This window comes from Bactrocera oleae, chromosome 2, assembly GCF_042242935.1.
Source record: "Bactrocera oleae isolate idBacOlea1 chromosome 2, idBacOlea1, whole genome shotgun sequence".
In the NCBI taxonomy this organism is placed as follows: Eukaryota; Metazoa; Arthropoda; class Insecta; order Diptera; family Tephritidae; genus Bactrocera; species Bactrocera oleae.
In genome coordinates this window covers 81,937,305-81,955,485 of record NC_091536.1, presented here as the reverse complement: position 1 = coordinate 81,955,485, position 18,181 = coordinate 81,937,305, and the positions used below count along the sequence as shown (strand labels likewise).

Sequence of the window (18,181 nt, the reverse complement as noted above, 5' to 3'; positions counted from 1 at the left end):
TATATAGTATATCTATATACATACATATGTACATGTTATATATTTATGTATCTATACATGTTGAGCATGTGAGGTTTGTGTGATATGGGTGAAGAGCGTCGCAGGAAGTGCGCGCTGATTACGTCGGATTTTGTTGGTGCATGCGCGTGCCAAACGTAATTATGTGAAGTAGTTACGCCTTGTCGCTGCCAGCAGAGCTTTTGTTGCAACCTCATTACCCATAGCGTCGTCATACTACACAAAAACATATTGACGCTGTTTATGCATGTAAATATTTCTTAATATTTACATTTTACATATTTTCTGCTTTGTTTTAATTTTTGATTTCGCTTGTGTATTTCGGTTTGGAGTTCTAAATAACCCGTTTTTGCATTTGTAAATGCGTAACTAATAATTGTGTGTTTTGTTTGTTTTTACTTATGTCTCTTCTACCCCGTTGATTTCTGCTTAGGTTTTGACATGCTTCCTACTGCCACAACAAGAATATCAACCGATTACGCCAGGTGAGTTTCCAATCGTATTTTATGGTTTGTTTACAAAAGGTTATAGTATTGAAATACTTTTACGAAATTATTATTGATTAAGCGCTTTGGAAATTTTTTTATTATGTGTGCGAAAATTTTTCTTCTTCTTTATATCATTTCGTACGGTAAGGGTAGTCGTTGTGTGTGATGACGTGAGTAGAGCGCTTGAGCTCTCAGCAAATTAGCTTTGCCGGTGTGTTAGCGTTTGTATCGTTCTATTGTCAGAAATGATTGAATCGTACAGGTTTTCGCATTAGCGTTTGCAGCCGTCCTGCGCGCGCTTTCCATTATCTATGTTTTAAGTTTTTTGTTTACCTCATTTTTAACCTGTTTTATTGCGTTGCCAAGAATAGGTATAAAGCGCATACTAGTTTTGTTTTCGTACAGGTGTACACATACACACACACACACAAGCGCGTTGTGCACAAAAGATAACAGCACATCGATCGTATTCACCATATCTATAACGATAACATATAACCAAGTTAAGCAATCTTTTTATTTGCGTCTCACTAAAGATATGAAATAAGCGAAATTTTCGTAAGCACCATCGCACGATATTATATATAAACAGTGGAATGTTTATTAGATTAATTAATAACATAATTTGTAAATTTTCTCAAGCAAGCAGCTCTTATATTTAGACGTATTGTGTAATATTTTATAAATTTACGGTCGTGTAGCTTTTGGTTTTGGATTTTTTTTTGTGTATTTTGTCGGTTTTAAGTGAAATGTATATATGTACGTATGCACGCGGCCACGCCTAGCTTACACCAACAATTTGCGACATTTTGCTGATTAATTCTTATATAATTTGAAAAAATAACTCAGCAATATTTTCAAAATTTTAAGTTTATTTTTTTTTTTACAAATTTTAATAAGTAGCATTATTAATGTAGCACTCGTTGTAAAATTTAAATCAAAATTATATGTGATGGCGATCAAATAATAACTGAAACATTATGTTTTAATAATTTCATAAAATAATAATTCATTAAATAAAATAAAAAAATTACAATTAATATATGCTTAAGCCTACTATGTACGCACCTCTGTTAATTTATTCATTTGTGTTTAAAGACTACCCACCGGGTCTACTCTATAGATCGAGCGAAAAATTCGATTCGTCGGAGTTCCACGTTTACCAACAAAAAGGTTTGCCGCCATGCGATTGCGTAATTTGTTTATTTTATTTATTTGTTGATCTTTGCTGCTCGAACCTCATAGCCATAATTTCAATTGAATTTTAAACAGTCTTGAAGTTTTAGTTTAATTAACCGCATTTGCATTATAAAGTTAAACTTATAATATGTATGAATTCGTATAAATATATACAGCTATAAATACATTTAATGTTTGAGTAACGCTTCCCTATAATTTTACATTCATATATTATAATATGTATATTCAAAGTATGTGCATAATAAATAATAAAACTAGTATTAAAGTATTAATGCGAAGCCAAACCTTTAACAAACCAGTTGAATTCCAAATTAGATTTTATACAATAAATAATTAATTAACAAGATAATATGTATGTATAATAATAGTAGAAAGGCTAAACAATATTTTCGTGATTGACACATAATTTTATGTGATGCAACAAAATCTACTAACAATTAAATGCGAATGAAAACTAAAACAATAAAAAAAAAATAAATAAATAAAATTTTTAATGCTTATGCTTTAATTTTGTATTGCATTAATTTTTTATTTACAAAATAATTTGCTTTTATTTTTCAGTAGTTGCAATATTTTTTATTTTTACTTTTTATTTTCGCACGCAAATTACTCTATTTTATAAATTAGACATCCCTGACTTAATATCGTAAACGACACTAGTTTTCAATCGAAAAATCTCACGTCAAATTATCTGCTTTAAAAAACAAAAAAAAAAACAAAACGGGTTTTTTCATGGTTTAAATTACTATGCTAAGTTTTCTCAAAAATTCAAACCTGCTGTTTTTACAGCTGGTTCTACGAAATTACATATAGATGAAATATGAAATGTTTTTTTTTTGTTTTTGTAAAAGATAACAAAAGACTTGTTTATTTAAATTTTTCAGTTGCATTTCGAGGTTATGTGAAAAAAAAGCGTAAACAATAAAGTTGTAGATATTTTTATTACCTACAAGTTTCTCATGCAACTTTGTTCCATAGAACTTGTAGTTTTTTCGGAAATCGTGATAAACAGTATTTTACTCTTAAAAACTCAACCACACTCCTTCCTTCCACTTCCCGTTAACAGATTATGCGTAAATTGTAATTCTTTTAATTTTTGTTATAATCTCTTTATTTTCCAATGAGTTTCATCTAACTATTATTATTTTTGGTTTCAAAACTATCGTCTCTGCTCTATTAGTAACAATTTTCGTTAATATTTTTTGCGGAATTTAAATGTGTCTAATTAAATTTTAAATACATTTACCGCAATTAGTAGACACGCGGCTAGTTAACATGCTTTTTTATTGGTCTGCATTTGAAGCTTAAATTTTTTGCTTTAATTTGAGGCCAAAAAATTAACAGTTTTAGGCATTTTTTGATATGCATATATAATAAACTAATACGTTAATATACAGTTATTAATAAGGTTGGTCCATTTTCATATATGTATATGTCTGTATATACATATGTATGGTACATACCTATCCATTTGTTTGGCCATCAAATCAGCAGCTTGTCAAGATTATTGAGAAGTGATAGTTGTAGACAGTCTCTCAACACTCACTACATGCACATTATTTACGACTTACATATATGATGAAAATTTATTCATATTTATTGAGTGTAGTGTTAGTAGACTTCGTAGAGCTGTATGCAAGCTTGAATCATCAGTCTCGAGTACAAGAGTTTATTATTCTTTTATACAATAAATTCACCTATTTGACCTAAATATTTAAATGTACGACAAATTTAGATATGTATTCAGTTGTGTATATATACATATATATATATATATTATATATATATATATAATGTACCGGAAACGGGTTCCTACTGGTCTTCTTATAAGTAACTTTGCATACTCGCGCCATAAGCTAATTTGAATTCTCACTCAACGTTATGCCTTATAAAGACTCTACAACTATAATTCATGAAAAATATGTATACAAGTATGCATTTATGTTATTAACAGTGCTATCACAGTTATTTATGATAATGTCGTGCCAATTAACCGGCTGCGTTATGATTTGCTACTTGAGTCTTTTACTGTATAGATTTAGTGACCATAAATGTGCCATAGACTTTACTTATAGAACTAACAGCTGATCAATGCGAGCGGTTCTTAGACTACCAACCGCTTTATACGTGAGTTATGCTGTGTGACGTCAGCTGTGTTGTGAGTATGGGGCGTTGCCCAGCGCAAATTGTATGGTTTCTTTTAGAAACTTTGATCATGATTCAGTTTGAGGTTGTTTGTAAGGCGGTGTCAAGAAATATTATAGTGGAGTAACAACAAAAAGCAACGACGCGAAATATATTCAAAAGCGGAAACATCATGTAACACAGATTAATGACGTTAATTATGTTTTTATGTAAATGAAAGTAAAAAACCAAAAATAAAAGCTAACATGAATGTGATGTCTTAAGCTAAAAACTCGTTCTAATGTAGCTTTTGTTAAGCGAAAACCCATTTTCTGTTTCAGTGTTGCTTGATGATCGACCTTGATTCGTATTTCCGGTGACTCTTTGAAGCGTGTAATTTGTAATACATTTTGTAAAATATCTTAAGCTTTCTTTTTTTTAGAAATTTATAAATTAATGTAAAGTAACTGATCTTCACTTAAGCACGTTTTTGCAGGCTAAACGGTTTTAGATTTAGCAAGTTCATATTTTGCGCAGTAGATCACTTATATATAACATTAAAATATCACAAAAGAAATACATTTTTTTTTAAGTTCCAAGTAATAGCAAGCGCTCGTGAAAGTATTCCGTGCAAAATTGATTTCTCGCTTTTTAACGTTTCAAAAATTTGAAAAATTATTATTGTTGTTTTTATTCATATTTAAATAAAGCAAACTGTAATTTTTACGTTTCGAAGATTGAGTAATTTTTTACGCACAAGTAATTGGTACAAATCTGGTATTTTTCGAACTAGTTAAGTTCTGGTCCAACAATTTCAATTGTATACTTGTTTATTTCTAACTAATGTGCCCAAAAAATCTACAAAAGCATTTTCAATTATATTTACAAGTATATATGTTTTATACTTTTATGTGGTATGTATACAGACACTTATGTATACATAATCCATACAAATAGTAGTGATAATGAAATCAAAATCTATTTTCTGAATGGAATTTCATAGTAAAAATAATATTAGATATGAAATTAATCATTTAACATATTGGTCACCAAAATAGGTTATCAGCTATAGCGGAAGGTCTAGTTGAACGTTTATTATCTTTACCATTGAATTGTGGTTTGGTAACGCTTGTGGGCTTACCAAAATGATGGAAGAGCGATAATTTCCAAAAAATTACTTACATAAATGCTTCTGTTTACAAATATAAATTAAATGAACCTGCTTAAGGCGCATTCTAAGGTAAATGCGCTTTTATAAATTAATGAAAATTGTTTCGGAGATATGAGCGAATTTTTTAACTTAGTGTAATCGGCTTCTAAAACTTTAAACACGCATTTCTCGAAACACTGTTTTCAAAGTCGGTGAGGAAAATTTCTCCGAAACGGCTGAAACGTTTTCATACGACCATCTTAGATGTATTTATCAGGCAATGATTGCAGTGATAAGATTTCTGATAAAAAATTTTAAGTCACAAGTGTAAATTTTTTTTTACAAAAAATTACTTATTTTTGAAAAGCCGCCATTTTGTCAAAAATCAAAATTTTGACTAGTCCTTTCATCGTTACTTGTGTTACCTATTGTAATAATATTTTTTTTTCAATTTTGGCTTTGAGAAAACTTAAAGTAGACAAAATCTATCCACCGTCAGATACCGTTTTTAGGTCTTCCAGGAGTTCGGCTATGGAATTAAGAGAATCCAAAATTTTTCAAAATGAATCGCCGACTATTGAAGTACATTAAATTCCGTAAATGTACTTTTTATTTTATTTATTTATTAAATAAAGTACCTCTTAATACACAAAACCAAAACGCGGTTTTTCTGACCTGCAAATGTATATAAACACTTAATATAATATATTACAATGTTCTAATGCATTTGGTTAGAGAAATGTGTTTTGCAACACGTAGTTTAAACTTGTTCTCATGTTTGGATGTATCTAAAGCAAATTAACAGCAGCAAAAAACTGTTTTTAGTGATCTCTATACAAATATCTGTGTTCAGCGCTACAAATCTGTTATTATATACTATATAAGTTGTATGTATTAACTTATGAAAGCGGTTAGATGCAACGGCTTCCACACAGCGAGCTGTCATGCCAAAAGTACATATTATAGACTTTGCTTAACCTAATAAATATTTATCCAAAACATTTATTTTCTCAGTTGTTAATTAATAACAAATTATATTCAGCGACATTTTACGTTCTCGTCTAATTGTTATCTTCTAAAGTCTAATTCAACCATAGGCGTACACTAAAGTAGGGGGAAAAATTACGTATTTACTGAATACATTGTAAGCTATTTGTGCTAATATTTTCAGCATACATTTTATTTATATTTAATTTTTCAATTATCATTATTATCCTTTACAATCTTTTTACACTGTAAACTATGAATTTTTGTTTGGCCGTTTCTACTATGCCCAGCTATTCGTACATAGAGTGTGTTACTATGGTGCAAACGCAGCAGACATGTACGCTGCTTGTTATAACTAAGTAATAATATTTTGTTAAGCTCAAATTATCTACGTTAACTTTGCCTCGTGTGCTATTACTATTGTTGCCATTATATATCTACATAGCTTATGTACATTCTCATGCGTACTTAGGCACTTATGTATATATCTACTTATGTACTGTCTTATACACAAACGTAGTCAACCTTCGATCTACATGCGAGTATGTATGTTTGTATATGGTATATCTAAGTAAAATTTTGTTGTCATTGCTTAGGTATGAGCGTCGTCTATATTAATATTATATGGGCGCTGGTAACAGTTTATTCACGCTAAGCATAATAATAATATTTACATAAATCTTCATTCTAGCACCAAGAGTGCCGTGAGTAACGCATAATTTAATTGAATAATAAAAAAATTAGAAGTAGAACAATAGGTCACAGCAATTTTCATGCTAATACATACCTCTACATATGTATGTATATATATATATATATATATATATATGACAGTAATTTTCTTTAGTTGGCACAAGTGTTCCTTTGGAATGCACAAGTGTTACGTTTTTTATGAAATGTATGAAGGTACATATGTACATATGTATCTACTAATACTACGAAATTTTTTAATTTATGTAAAAGCTGCTTCATTTAAAGTTAATATGTGATAAATTTGGAAGTTACTTCACTGCTGTCAACAAAAAAAAAAAACAAATATAGTATCTTATTAACCTTCAAATGTCCAAATTCCAACTCTTCTCGATTTTTGAACCATAAAATAGTTTGAGTTCGGTGTTTTCCTCGAAATCAATCAACTGCTCGTTACCATGTCTTATACCGACTACAATCTTCTAAATGCTACTTTAATTTCTCCGCCAATTCAATCGCTTATAAAATGCAGTGAAACATCTAAACTTTACTCTAACACCCATATGAGATATAAAAGCGTCAGTATAGTTGCCATTCAACAACAGCACAAGTATACCAAAATATACATTACGTGTGGATAACGACTACTTGTATATAGTTTCGATTACTATCAACCCTTTTTATAGTGGAACCTAGTATTGAATATCTTTAAAGAGAATATATTTAGTTTTTATTTATTTACGATAATTTATCAAGTTTGAAGCAACTTTCAGAGTTTTTCTTTGTGCAATATTTTTTTTTAAATCTGTATTGTCTATTGATAAATTAATATGATTAAATTACTTTTTATAATTGTAATAATTTTGTTTAAACTTAGCTGACCATTCAGCCCGGTTTGGCCGGAAAAATAATTTAAGCAATGCTGTCAAATACTTTGAACAGTGTTTGGCAAAAATGTAAACACAGGGTTGTTATCTGCGTTTTCAAGTAAAGTAGCCTTCCGTAAAATATAATCCGACTATAGTATACATCGCAGGTACACCGGCAACTATAATCAAGTAGCCTTCCTCATTTACACCCGATAAATATGGTCTTTTTTATAGTGATTATACATACGGTTTTGGTGTCGACGCCCTCGTCTATACTCAATTTATTTTTTAAGTTCGATGTAATTTTTCGTGTTCTGATTAAAAAATCGTCTAACTCATTTAAAATTACTACCTTCCTAGAAGCTGATCTTGTTGAAATTAGCTTAAGTTCAGCAAAGAACCGAAAATTCCCGCTTTTAGCATATTTGTAATTTTTTTTACATTTGAGTTTCTATCCTAGTAAAGTAATCAGCTGCTTAGCATATTAGAAATTTTAGTTATGCCTTTAAAATTGTAGTATTTTACATGAATTAGCTGTTCTCCGGTTCTAAATTGTTTTGGAACGTGCCTAAAGCGCTGACAAATTTCCATTTTTCACACTAGAATTATTTTTATTTTAATAATGTCATTTTATAAATAACCTATCTAGCAATACTTATAAAAATAACGGACCTTACTATATAACTAATACATATGTTTATTATGTTGAATATACAATATATAACTACTTCTTTAAGCAATATTACCCATAATTATGTCGAGTCACTAAATTAAATAGAATGCCGTTAACAGCAGTTGTTACTAGTATTGCAAGACTGATAATTAGTACTAACTATAAAATATTTACTCCGAAAGACATTTCATTATTGTGAACTTAGAATGCTTAAGCTGTAAATTAGCGAAGCATGCTCAGAACATGAAAAATGTTCAACATTACTACTGTATTTAACCATTGCAAGCATAGCAATAATTTTGAATTATCATAAATATATACCTACTGTCATATGTTCGTAAAAATACCTATTGCAATAATATTTTTACAAAACTTCTGTACTTTTAAACTTAGCACGCGAACTTGAAACCGATTCGGATGGCTGGGAGGAGCGTGAAGCTTCAAGAACACATTCCGTTAAATTCTCTGAAGAATCCACACAGGAGAAGGACACACCGTTTGTCAGACAAAATACACCACATCCCAAGGAGCTGAAGGCAAAAGCGCATAAACTTTTTGCCAAAGATCGCAGTCGACCGGATGACGGCAATTTGGATACAGTCTCCGAAGAAGTAAGTATACTGATATGCATATTGTAGCAATGGAATTTAAACTTTTATATTACGACAGCTTATTATTTTCAACTCAGCCGATAAGCTTTGAACAAAACTAAACTTTTCATCATTTACCATTTATCAACTTTATTTGCAGGCATCATCAAAGTTCGCTGTTAGCGGCACTGCCCGAATCGGCGCTAATTCCACCATAGTAGAGAATATAGCAGAGACAAAACCCATCTATGAGAATCATCAACAGCAGCCGCCAACAACAGCAATTTCTTTCGCGCCACAGCCGATTATTGCACAGACAGCGGGCACACAACAACAGTCCGCGATTAACGCTGTAACAGTACATGAACCGATTGCAAGTGTTGCGCCTGAACATGGCAACGCCGCTGTAGTAGTGGCCGCAGCAGCAGTAACAGCGGCAGCGTGCGTTACTGGCGACGAGGAAGAGGAAGACTTTGTAAGTGTAGACACAAACCGTTTGCAAGTTACTCAGCTGTTAACCGTTACGTGCTTTAAACATAACATTTCGAATTCGAATGAAACTAACAGTGTGAACTTTGTTTTTGCTGTTAATTTACAGGATGAAGCTGAAAGGCGTGTGGGCTTTCAAGTTGAGGGCGAAGATGATGACTTCTACAAGCGGCCAATGAAATTGCACAGACGGTAAGGGGGTACTTTTTAATTATACGTATACAACTGTTGATTTTGTGTGATTTCACTACACTTTTGTTGTAATTAATTGCTGTGGTTAATTAAAGAGCTCTTATTAAAGAACTGCAACATACATTTAGTTAATCTGTTATTTCTTATACACAATATTTTTTATTTGATATCTGCAGCGACACCCCGCACCATTTGAAAAACAAACGTGTGCAACATAATCTCACCGATAAAAAGTCAAGTGAAATTCTCGCTAACGCTTTGAATCAAGAAAAGAAAACGTCACAGCTGGCTCCAGTTCAATCGCCCATTCAAGAAAACGAGGCTGCTGAGCAGAGTGAACAACAACCTTTTGCCGCACCAATTTCACCCATACCACCGCCAACGGTGCCTGGTCCACTGCCAGCAGGACAATTACTTGATGGTGAGTACATTTCGCAAGTCCAATTTCATTTCTTTGCTAAATTTCAAAAAAAAAAAAATTAATATTTCCTCAACATGTGTCGAATGTCTTAATTTTTGAAGCTCTTTTTAAATCTTAATCAGTACTATGTATATACTACTTACATATGTATATAGTATTTTCAAGCGTATTTTATATGTAAGTATATGTGTACGCATCTACATACGAGTATGTAAGTTAATTAGTGACGAATTCGCGCATTTCTCAACGCAAAACAATCGATAAATCAATAGATTAGGTTGTGAAATGTGCCTTTGACGTTTTTTAAATGTTAGTTCAACAGCAAATTCAAAATCTACAGGTATAAAAATAATGTATGTATGTAATGGTGTAAAAATAATGTATTCTTCAGAATGTATGCAGAAAATATTCAGATATATAGTTTGTTCTCCTGCGCAATATTTTTCGCATAGTGTTGACCAGTTAGTTACCAGTTAGTAGTTATTCTCGAAAAAATTACAAATAATTTATTTAATATCCATTAAAAAATTGGAAATTTATTTATTTTTAATTTATAATGTTAATTTGACATTATCCCATTTAAGGCACTGCCCTTTTCCTTATATTCAGATTAAGTTAAGATTAAGGTTAATTTGGGTTAAGCTTGGAGTTATGTCATTAGTGTAAGTATGCTAAACGAAAACATACTCCTTTACTTTAAAACAAAGTAAATATTGACTGAAAAATAATTTCTAAAATTTTATGAAAGTCGTATTTGGAAAGTCTCGAATAGTGGTGGACGACCAAAAAGGTAGGATAGTAATAGAGTTAATAAAATATTGTACCAAATCGGCAGTCAGTGTAGTTTTGTACTTTAATTTAATCTAAGAAAAAAGTGTAGAGTGTAAGAAGGGCTCTTATAAAGCTAAAAAACGGGATTAAATAGGTATTAATATCTGTCAACTTTTTGAATAGTGAAGTTTAAGATCGAAAAACTCGGAAGAAATGATAAAGATACCTCAGCCATGAAAAATGAGTGTTATGTCAAAGTTTAGAATGGAAAGTTGTTGAAAAGTTTTGTTAGACTTTTCCATAGCAGATTTATTATTAAATTCTTAAAATATTGTATTCCTTAAGTTTTTTTTTGTTTTAACTCATTTCTTATAGCTAACGTATGTATTTACAAAAAAATTGAGATATACAACACAGATTGCGGATAGAAAAATTTTCACTATAGAAGTTCATAAAATCTGAAACATATGAGCAGCACCTAATGTGACTACCCTAAAAAGTTGGTTTTTGCAATTTTTTCTGCAAGACGTAAAAAAATGTCGAATTTAGCTTAAAGATGAGATGACTTTTGGTCCGTCAAATTACATTACAAATACAGAGGTACGGAGAAATGCATACATCTAAAGTAAGAAGGAAAAAAAAATCAAAGCGATAGAATGATTTGTCTTCGAGTTACAACTGCAGAAAAATGCTATTTCATAAAAATCATTTAAAGATGATTAAGCTAAGCTGATTAAACTTGGCTTTCGACTTTAGAAAACTGTAACTAAAACACAAGTTTTATTTTTTTTAATTTTAGTCTGACCTATTGAAATATGCAAAAAATGATGTTTCTCGAAATTTCACACTAAGTGTGCCACTTAAAAATTAATTTCTCTACTAATTATAAAATCTGGGATTGAATAATTCTAACTAAAATATGTAGCACCATTACACGTTATTTTTTATTCAAAATTATATTAGAAATTAATTATACAATGTTACAAAAATGTTTTTTTTTTTTAATTATTCTTAAAATAGAAGAGCAAGCTTTCAGCTAACCATGCCGCACAAAAGCATTACAAAGTCAATCAATTGCCTGCAATTTAAATGCGAAAAATATTTTCCAATCAAACTGCTTGCATGAAAAGTGAACTTTTTCCGCAAGTAAAAATAATTTTTTCAGCGCGTCACTGCTTGCATTATTATAAATAGTCTTATTTTTCGTAGCTTGAACTTATTGCGTCACATTGTTGCAATGCATTTGTGCCCAAGCCAATTTTTGGTGAATTGTTGTAGTTGCTTTTGTTTATTTGTTTTCTGTGTCAATATGTTACTTCACAACTTTCGTCTAATTGCTAAAACAAACAAAAGCCATAATTACGAGTACGAGGTGAGCTCTCTGTTTGGATTTGCCAACTACTGTGAAAATTAATCTCCTCACGTACGAGCCGAAATAATGTTGACAATGCGTTAAAGCGAGTTTTACTTCACTCCCAAGACAATGAAACGACAATACGATGCCCTGGACAACTATGCGACTAGCTACTGACTGGTAATCGCCTGATGATAAGCAAGTCAAAATAAAAAGCCTACGAGTTTTGATTACATTTACGGTATTTTTTGTTTTTGTGCCATTGAAATCGCGCTGGCTGACAAAAAAAAAAAAACGAAAACAAAAACGAAAAAGAGAAAATCAAACAAAAACTAGAAGAATGATCTAATTTTTATTTGGAAAACGTGCAGTGGCAGCCTGATGTCGTCGTCGGGCCTTTCGATTTCATTAGCTGAGTCGGAGTAGCCACAAAAATATGTATATCACGTAGAGACGCGCACAGCACAAATGGTAATAGAATGTTGCAGGGGGGCGGGTGGCGAGGTGGGGTAGGCGATCTCTCACCTTCTTTGGAAAAATTCTCAAAACTGTGATTACGCTAAATGAACAAATGAGCACATAAATACACCGCGTATATACACATGTACATATGTTTGTATATTCGCACATAATGAGTAGTGATAAGACCTGTTCTACAGTTCTGTGTATTTATCTACAAACATATCTATATATGTATGGTATATATGGTACACACATTTTTAATATTAGCAGCAAATTAAATTTGAACGCTCGGTACTCACGCTCAGAAGCCTCAGTATGAAATAATTGTGCACTACACCTGCTTGAGGCAATCTTATTTTTGCCCAACACCGACCGCTTGCCCGCCGCGCGTCGCCCACTGCCTATCGGCACATAAAGTTTTGTTTTGAGAACTGTGTGTTGTTGCTATTTTTGGACTTTTGCGCTGCACAAGTGGAGCAGTAAACATTATTCACTCTCCAGCGCACCGCTACTGCTAACAACAACAACAGTATACACACACACACACTCACAAAGCGGTAGATGGATTGGTAGCACGACGTTGAGAGGCCCGTTATTTCGACCCATATGCAGAATTTGTCGCAAGCCTCAAACACACATGAGCGCCAGTGTATGTGTGTGTGTGTGTGGCAATATATCGATAGCGGGGTCAGCAGCGCGGGTGAAGACACACACACACACTCATAACTGAATGTGCTGAGCGCGCCGCTAAAAGAGCAACACACCGGCGCTTTTGCACTTGCGAGTGTGTGTGTGTGTGTGCAGTTGCTTGCGCGCTTGTAGGGTCGCTGTACGGCGGCGTGTGTGTGTGTGCGCGGTATGAGCTGCAAGTGCTCTAGCTACACTGGCTCATTTCAGTTATTCATAAGCACTACACTTGTCGGGACAAAGAGCTGCATACGCTTTACCGCTATTTTATCGGCAGACATTTACGTCGCAGACTTAACTATTTCTATGACACCTCAACGTGTGACTGTCATTCTGTAAATAATTCGGTTAAAAGCAGAAGAAAGCCATAAAGCGAAAACAAACAAAAACTTAACTGAAACAAGTACAAAAACATATGGGGGAAAAAAAAGCTGGCGAACACCTCACAGATAGGCGGTTGAAGCTGAAGTTGTGTAGCGAGCACTTGCGGTGGCGTTGTGTGTCGTAGTTGCGTCAGCGACCGCAGATAAAGACAAATTTGCGCCGTGAGCACTGCTTAAAGCCGCGTCTAAAGAAGTGCCTACGTTGTACTTAGGGAGCCATACAAAAGAAAGTAGAAAAAAGCAAATAAAACAACAAAAATAAACACCTACAAACGCGCATTACTCATACTCCCTGTAGCACCGCGCGGAGCGATTCCGGAGGCATAGCACAGCACGCGCTACAGCTGAATTACGCGTTCATTTGCTTCTGTTAATTCGCGCATTTTTTCAACACTCAAAACATTGCGCTTCCCTTGCGCTCGTGTATCTGTGGGTGTGTGTGTGGTGTGTGTGTGTGTATTATCTCTTATCCATCGACTGCATTAAAGTTGATTGCGCAAATTTTAAGCAGTTCGCATTCTTTGCTTGAAGTTCTTTCACGTCAATTTGTATTCCTGCTGCGCCCTTCGTCCGGCTGCGCTGCTCGTCGCTGCTGCTACTGGAGTTACGTGGCTTTGCGCCGAGTACGCTGCGTTTTTTCTTTTTCTTGGCGTAATTTGTTGCATTTTATTTGCATTTGCAATTTATACCAAAGAAAGCAAACAGGCAAGCAGGAAAGTGCAGCAAGTACGTATTTAGTTACTTACAAAAGCACCGGGGGGGAAAAGAAGTGGCGCAGCGCGGCGCGGCGCATCGAGTAAAATCCGAATTCTTAGCGCAAAAGTGGATTCACTTGTTTAACTTTAACAAATACAACAATAAATAATGGTGAAAAAGTTGCTGCACCAACTCGAACTCGTTCATTCGTTATTCCACGCATTTGTGGCAAGGAGCCAATAGCGATTTGTATTTTACTTTCCGATTCCATCTTGTTGAGTAGTAGTTCCTGCTTATTTATTTACTTATTTTTTGTTATTTTTTTTCATTCTTTCTGCGTGGGCGACGTCTGTTGCTCCGCAAGGGCTCCTACGTTTTTTTCAACTTCCGCAATCTTTTTTCGTTCGGATTATTTTCTTATTCGCAAATTTTATTTGCATGCATAGTACATACTGCCTTATTGGTTGGTTGCACAAGCAAAGCAAACAATATGCGATTGCCATTGCATTGCGATATGTTCATACGCATTCCCCGTAGTAATAAATCCCAAAAAGTGAGCGAGTTTCCTGGCGTGGGAATTTGTATTTAGCAGTTTTGTTGGCACTAGTGTGGCGGCGATCAAAATTTTGCTAAAAAAACATATTTTTGAATGAAGCTGTATTTTGTCAATGAAGTGTTTTTTTTTATAAAGCTGTTTAGTCCGTAGAACTTTCGAAAGCAAAATTTGCGTGTTTAACTTAAGTTCTGGTATGTAATGAAGAAATACAATTAGACGTTTCAAGCTGACTATAAGATTCTTCGTTGGTCCGAAAATTCCCGATTTTATTCTGTCTAAATTAAAATCGTTACATTTATTAATTTTTATTAAGCAATCGATTTGATCATTTTATTTATATTAAAATTTTCACTTTTCAAAAGTCACCTAACTGATATCCGAATAACTTTGATTTTTTAAACTAACTTGAAATCAATATATTTATCGGTTTTTGGTTAAGAAAAAAAATTGGGCATCAACATCTCTCACATATTGAAAGTTTTCTAACTGACATCCGAAAGTCTCTAATGTTTTTGGTTAAAAACGAAATTGATAAATGAATCGGCTTTGGATTACGCAGATGGGTTGATCACAAAGCATTTTTAATTTTTAAAAATCTCCTAACTGATATCCGAATATTAAGTTTGCCACGAAGTTTGTAACACCCAGAAGGAAACGTCGGAAACCCTATAAAATGTATAAGTTATCAGCATGAGCTGAGTTGATGTCCGTCTGTCTGTTTGGCTGTTTTTCTGTCCGTCCGTATGTCTGTATATACGCGAACTATTCTCTCAGTTTTTAAGATATCCATCTTAAATTTAGCATATGACCGTTTCTCAACAACAAGTTGCTCATTTGTTGGAATGGCCGATATCGGACCACTATAGCATATAGCTGCCAAATGCTAGCTTGGAAAACTTTTTCATTTGACGATATATCTTCACGAAATTTGAAACGGGTCATTGTTCAAGGCAACTGTGCAATCTCCAAAGAAATTGTTCAGATCGAATCAGAGTAGCATATAGCTGCATACATTCTAAGGAACCTTTTGTATTTGTGAAGGGTATTATAGCTTAGGTAAAAATCGAAGTTTACGTTTTTCTTGTTTTAGAGTAAATTAAAAGCCGATATATATATCGGTTGTTGGTTGGAAAACAGTTGATTTCAAAAATTTCTCAAATCTCGAAAATCTTTTAAATGTTATCCGAAAATATCTAATTTTTTCTGTATAAATCGTAAACGATATATTTATCGGTGTTTGCTTAAAATTGTTCAAAATCTCCCATATTCCGAAAATCCCCTAACTGTCAATCGAATGTCTCCATTTTTTTTTGCATTAATCGAAATTGATCAATTTAATAATTTTTGTTACGAAAACGGTTTGATCACAAACACCTTTGACTTTACAAAAATCACCTAACTGAACTGTGTAGTAAAATCTCTAATTTTTTCTGTCTAAATCGATACATTTATCTGTTTTCGATTAAGAAAACAATGTTATCCCAAAAATTTCTCATATCCTAAAAATCTCATAACTGATAACACGACTAGTTGTACTTCGAGACGAAGCAATATTTTTTTCCATTTCTAACTAGCAGCTGTGACTGAAGAGTTAATACATAACATATCTTCATTCACTGTCGTCATACACACCCATGTATTTTGTGGCAAAACCCTTTAGGCGATTGGAGACGTTGATTTAGAATGGGATTTGTGTTTATATCGTATACTCATATGATATACTACATATGTATATACATACATACATATACATATGTATAAGTGAGAATATTTTCAACCCGTCGATGTTGTTGCATTACACACTTGATTGCAACACCAGCATGCACATTTGTATATATATGTGTGTGTGTGTTTCTGCGATACATATCAAGCTCATTTTTGTTGATCTTGTGGATTTAACAATTTTTGATAACCTCAAGGTTTCTACTATTTCGGCAGTCTTGGTGTATTTTTATGCCAGCGCACACACCCACAGAAATGCACACTGAAATTGAAAAGAGGAGATAAAGAGATGTGTGCTTGCGATTTTATTGCTACAGCTTTGGGTTTTAAGCGGAAGGAAATAGCAGAGTTATTGCAGAAGGAAACGCACAATACCAGTAGATTGCATCCTTCACAAGCAACCAAAAGGAGATGAGAAATGATGTTAAAAAGATCATAAAAGCATATTTGCACTGAACTTGTTTGAACAGCAATCACTTGCCACATATATGGTTGTATATATACATATATGGGTGTGTGTATGAGTATATACCTATATATGTAGTATAGTAGGTATGTGTGTGTTTAGTTTGTCATATTTTTAAACCAATCGATGACCTTTATTTTTCGCTCACTAAAATATTTACTTACTCTGCTTTTGTCAGCCAATTTGTTGGTCTACTCTTCATTTTGTGCGCAAAACTCTACAAAGTACCGTACACTATTATGTTTTCTGTACTCGAATTACAAGCATAGCTACTGTGAAAAATGCTGGGATGCGTAAAAGCTTTAAAATAGCACCAAGCGCTGATAATATAATTTCGAAATTTTTTGCAATTTTTTTAATTTTCCATTAACTTAATTTTAACACATTTCTAATGGAAATTAAATACCCGTACGTACACATTTGCGTTGGCAAAATCTATTTTTTATGCTCAGCAATTTTCCTCTTTACTGAATTATTGATTCGCCTTAAACGGCTCTAAAAGCGTGGCCTCTTTTGGGGAGTGTGTGTGTGTGTGTGTGTGCTGTGGAAATTGCTGTAAAAGTGCGTTAAATAAATTAAACGTGACTGCTTGTCGGCACTTTTTACACACACGCACACATGAGCACTTCGTTAAATGTTGGCTTAAAAAGGTTTCAAGCTTTAAGGGGCTTTTTGACTCACTTAATGCCACATTTTTTCATCGCTTTCGCGTAGCATGCGCAATTGAAAAAAACATTCAGCATGTATTCGCTGTTTTATTGACACCAAATGGCAAACTTTATTGTGTTTTGTTGTTTGTTGTAGGATTATGAGGCCACGGGCCTAGGTTTTCATCTCTAAGCTTGTGTTAGTTGGCCGCCTTTTTTCACTTCTGCGTGAATATTGTTGGAAAATACAATAATAAATAAAATGTTAATTACTGCAACATTCGACATTAGTGTGTAGAAATATTATTATGTTTCACGGACAAACTTTTAACACATCACTTTTTAATTAACGGTTTTCTTTATTTTGTTGGAAAAAATATAATTTAATTAGCAGAAACGCAAACACATGCTAAATTAGAAAGTTCTACATTTGCACAAATCTATGTGAATGCATATGTGTGTGTATGTATGTACGTATTACCCTAAGCCCATGCAAATGTTGTGGTACAATTTGTAATATTTTGCGCAAGCGAAAGCAAGTAAAAT

General features: G+C 33.1%; 1 protein-coding gene across 26 annotated transcripts in view; it reads left to right on the top strand.

Moving 5' to 3' along the window:
• scrib (scribble planar cell polarity protein) overlaps positions 1–18,181 on the top strand; it is a 125,812-nt gene that overhangs the window by 40,729 nt on the left and 66,902 nt on the right. For 16 of the 26 annotated variants that reach the window (XM_070105833.1, XM_070105834.1, XM_070105840.1 and 13 more), the window contains exons 8-13: positions 452–503; positions 1,605–1,679; positions 8,593–8,810; positions 8,950–9,264; positions 9,388–9,470; positions 9,647–9,891. In XM_070105833.1, coding sequence (XP_069961934.1) covers positions 452–503; positions 1,605–1,679; positions 8,593–8,810; positions 8,950–9,264; positions 9,388–9,470; positions 9,647–9,891 — 988 coding nt within the window. Of the gene's footprint in view, positions 1–451; positions 504–1,604; positions 1,680–8,592; positions 8,811–8,949; positions 9,265–9,387; positions 9,471–9,646; positions 9,892–13,373; positions 13,569–18,181 lie in introns of those variants that run through there. The other 10 variants (XM_070105847.1, XM_070105845.1, XM_070105843.1 and 7 more) reach the window with 4 other exon arrangements.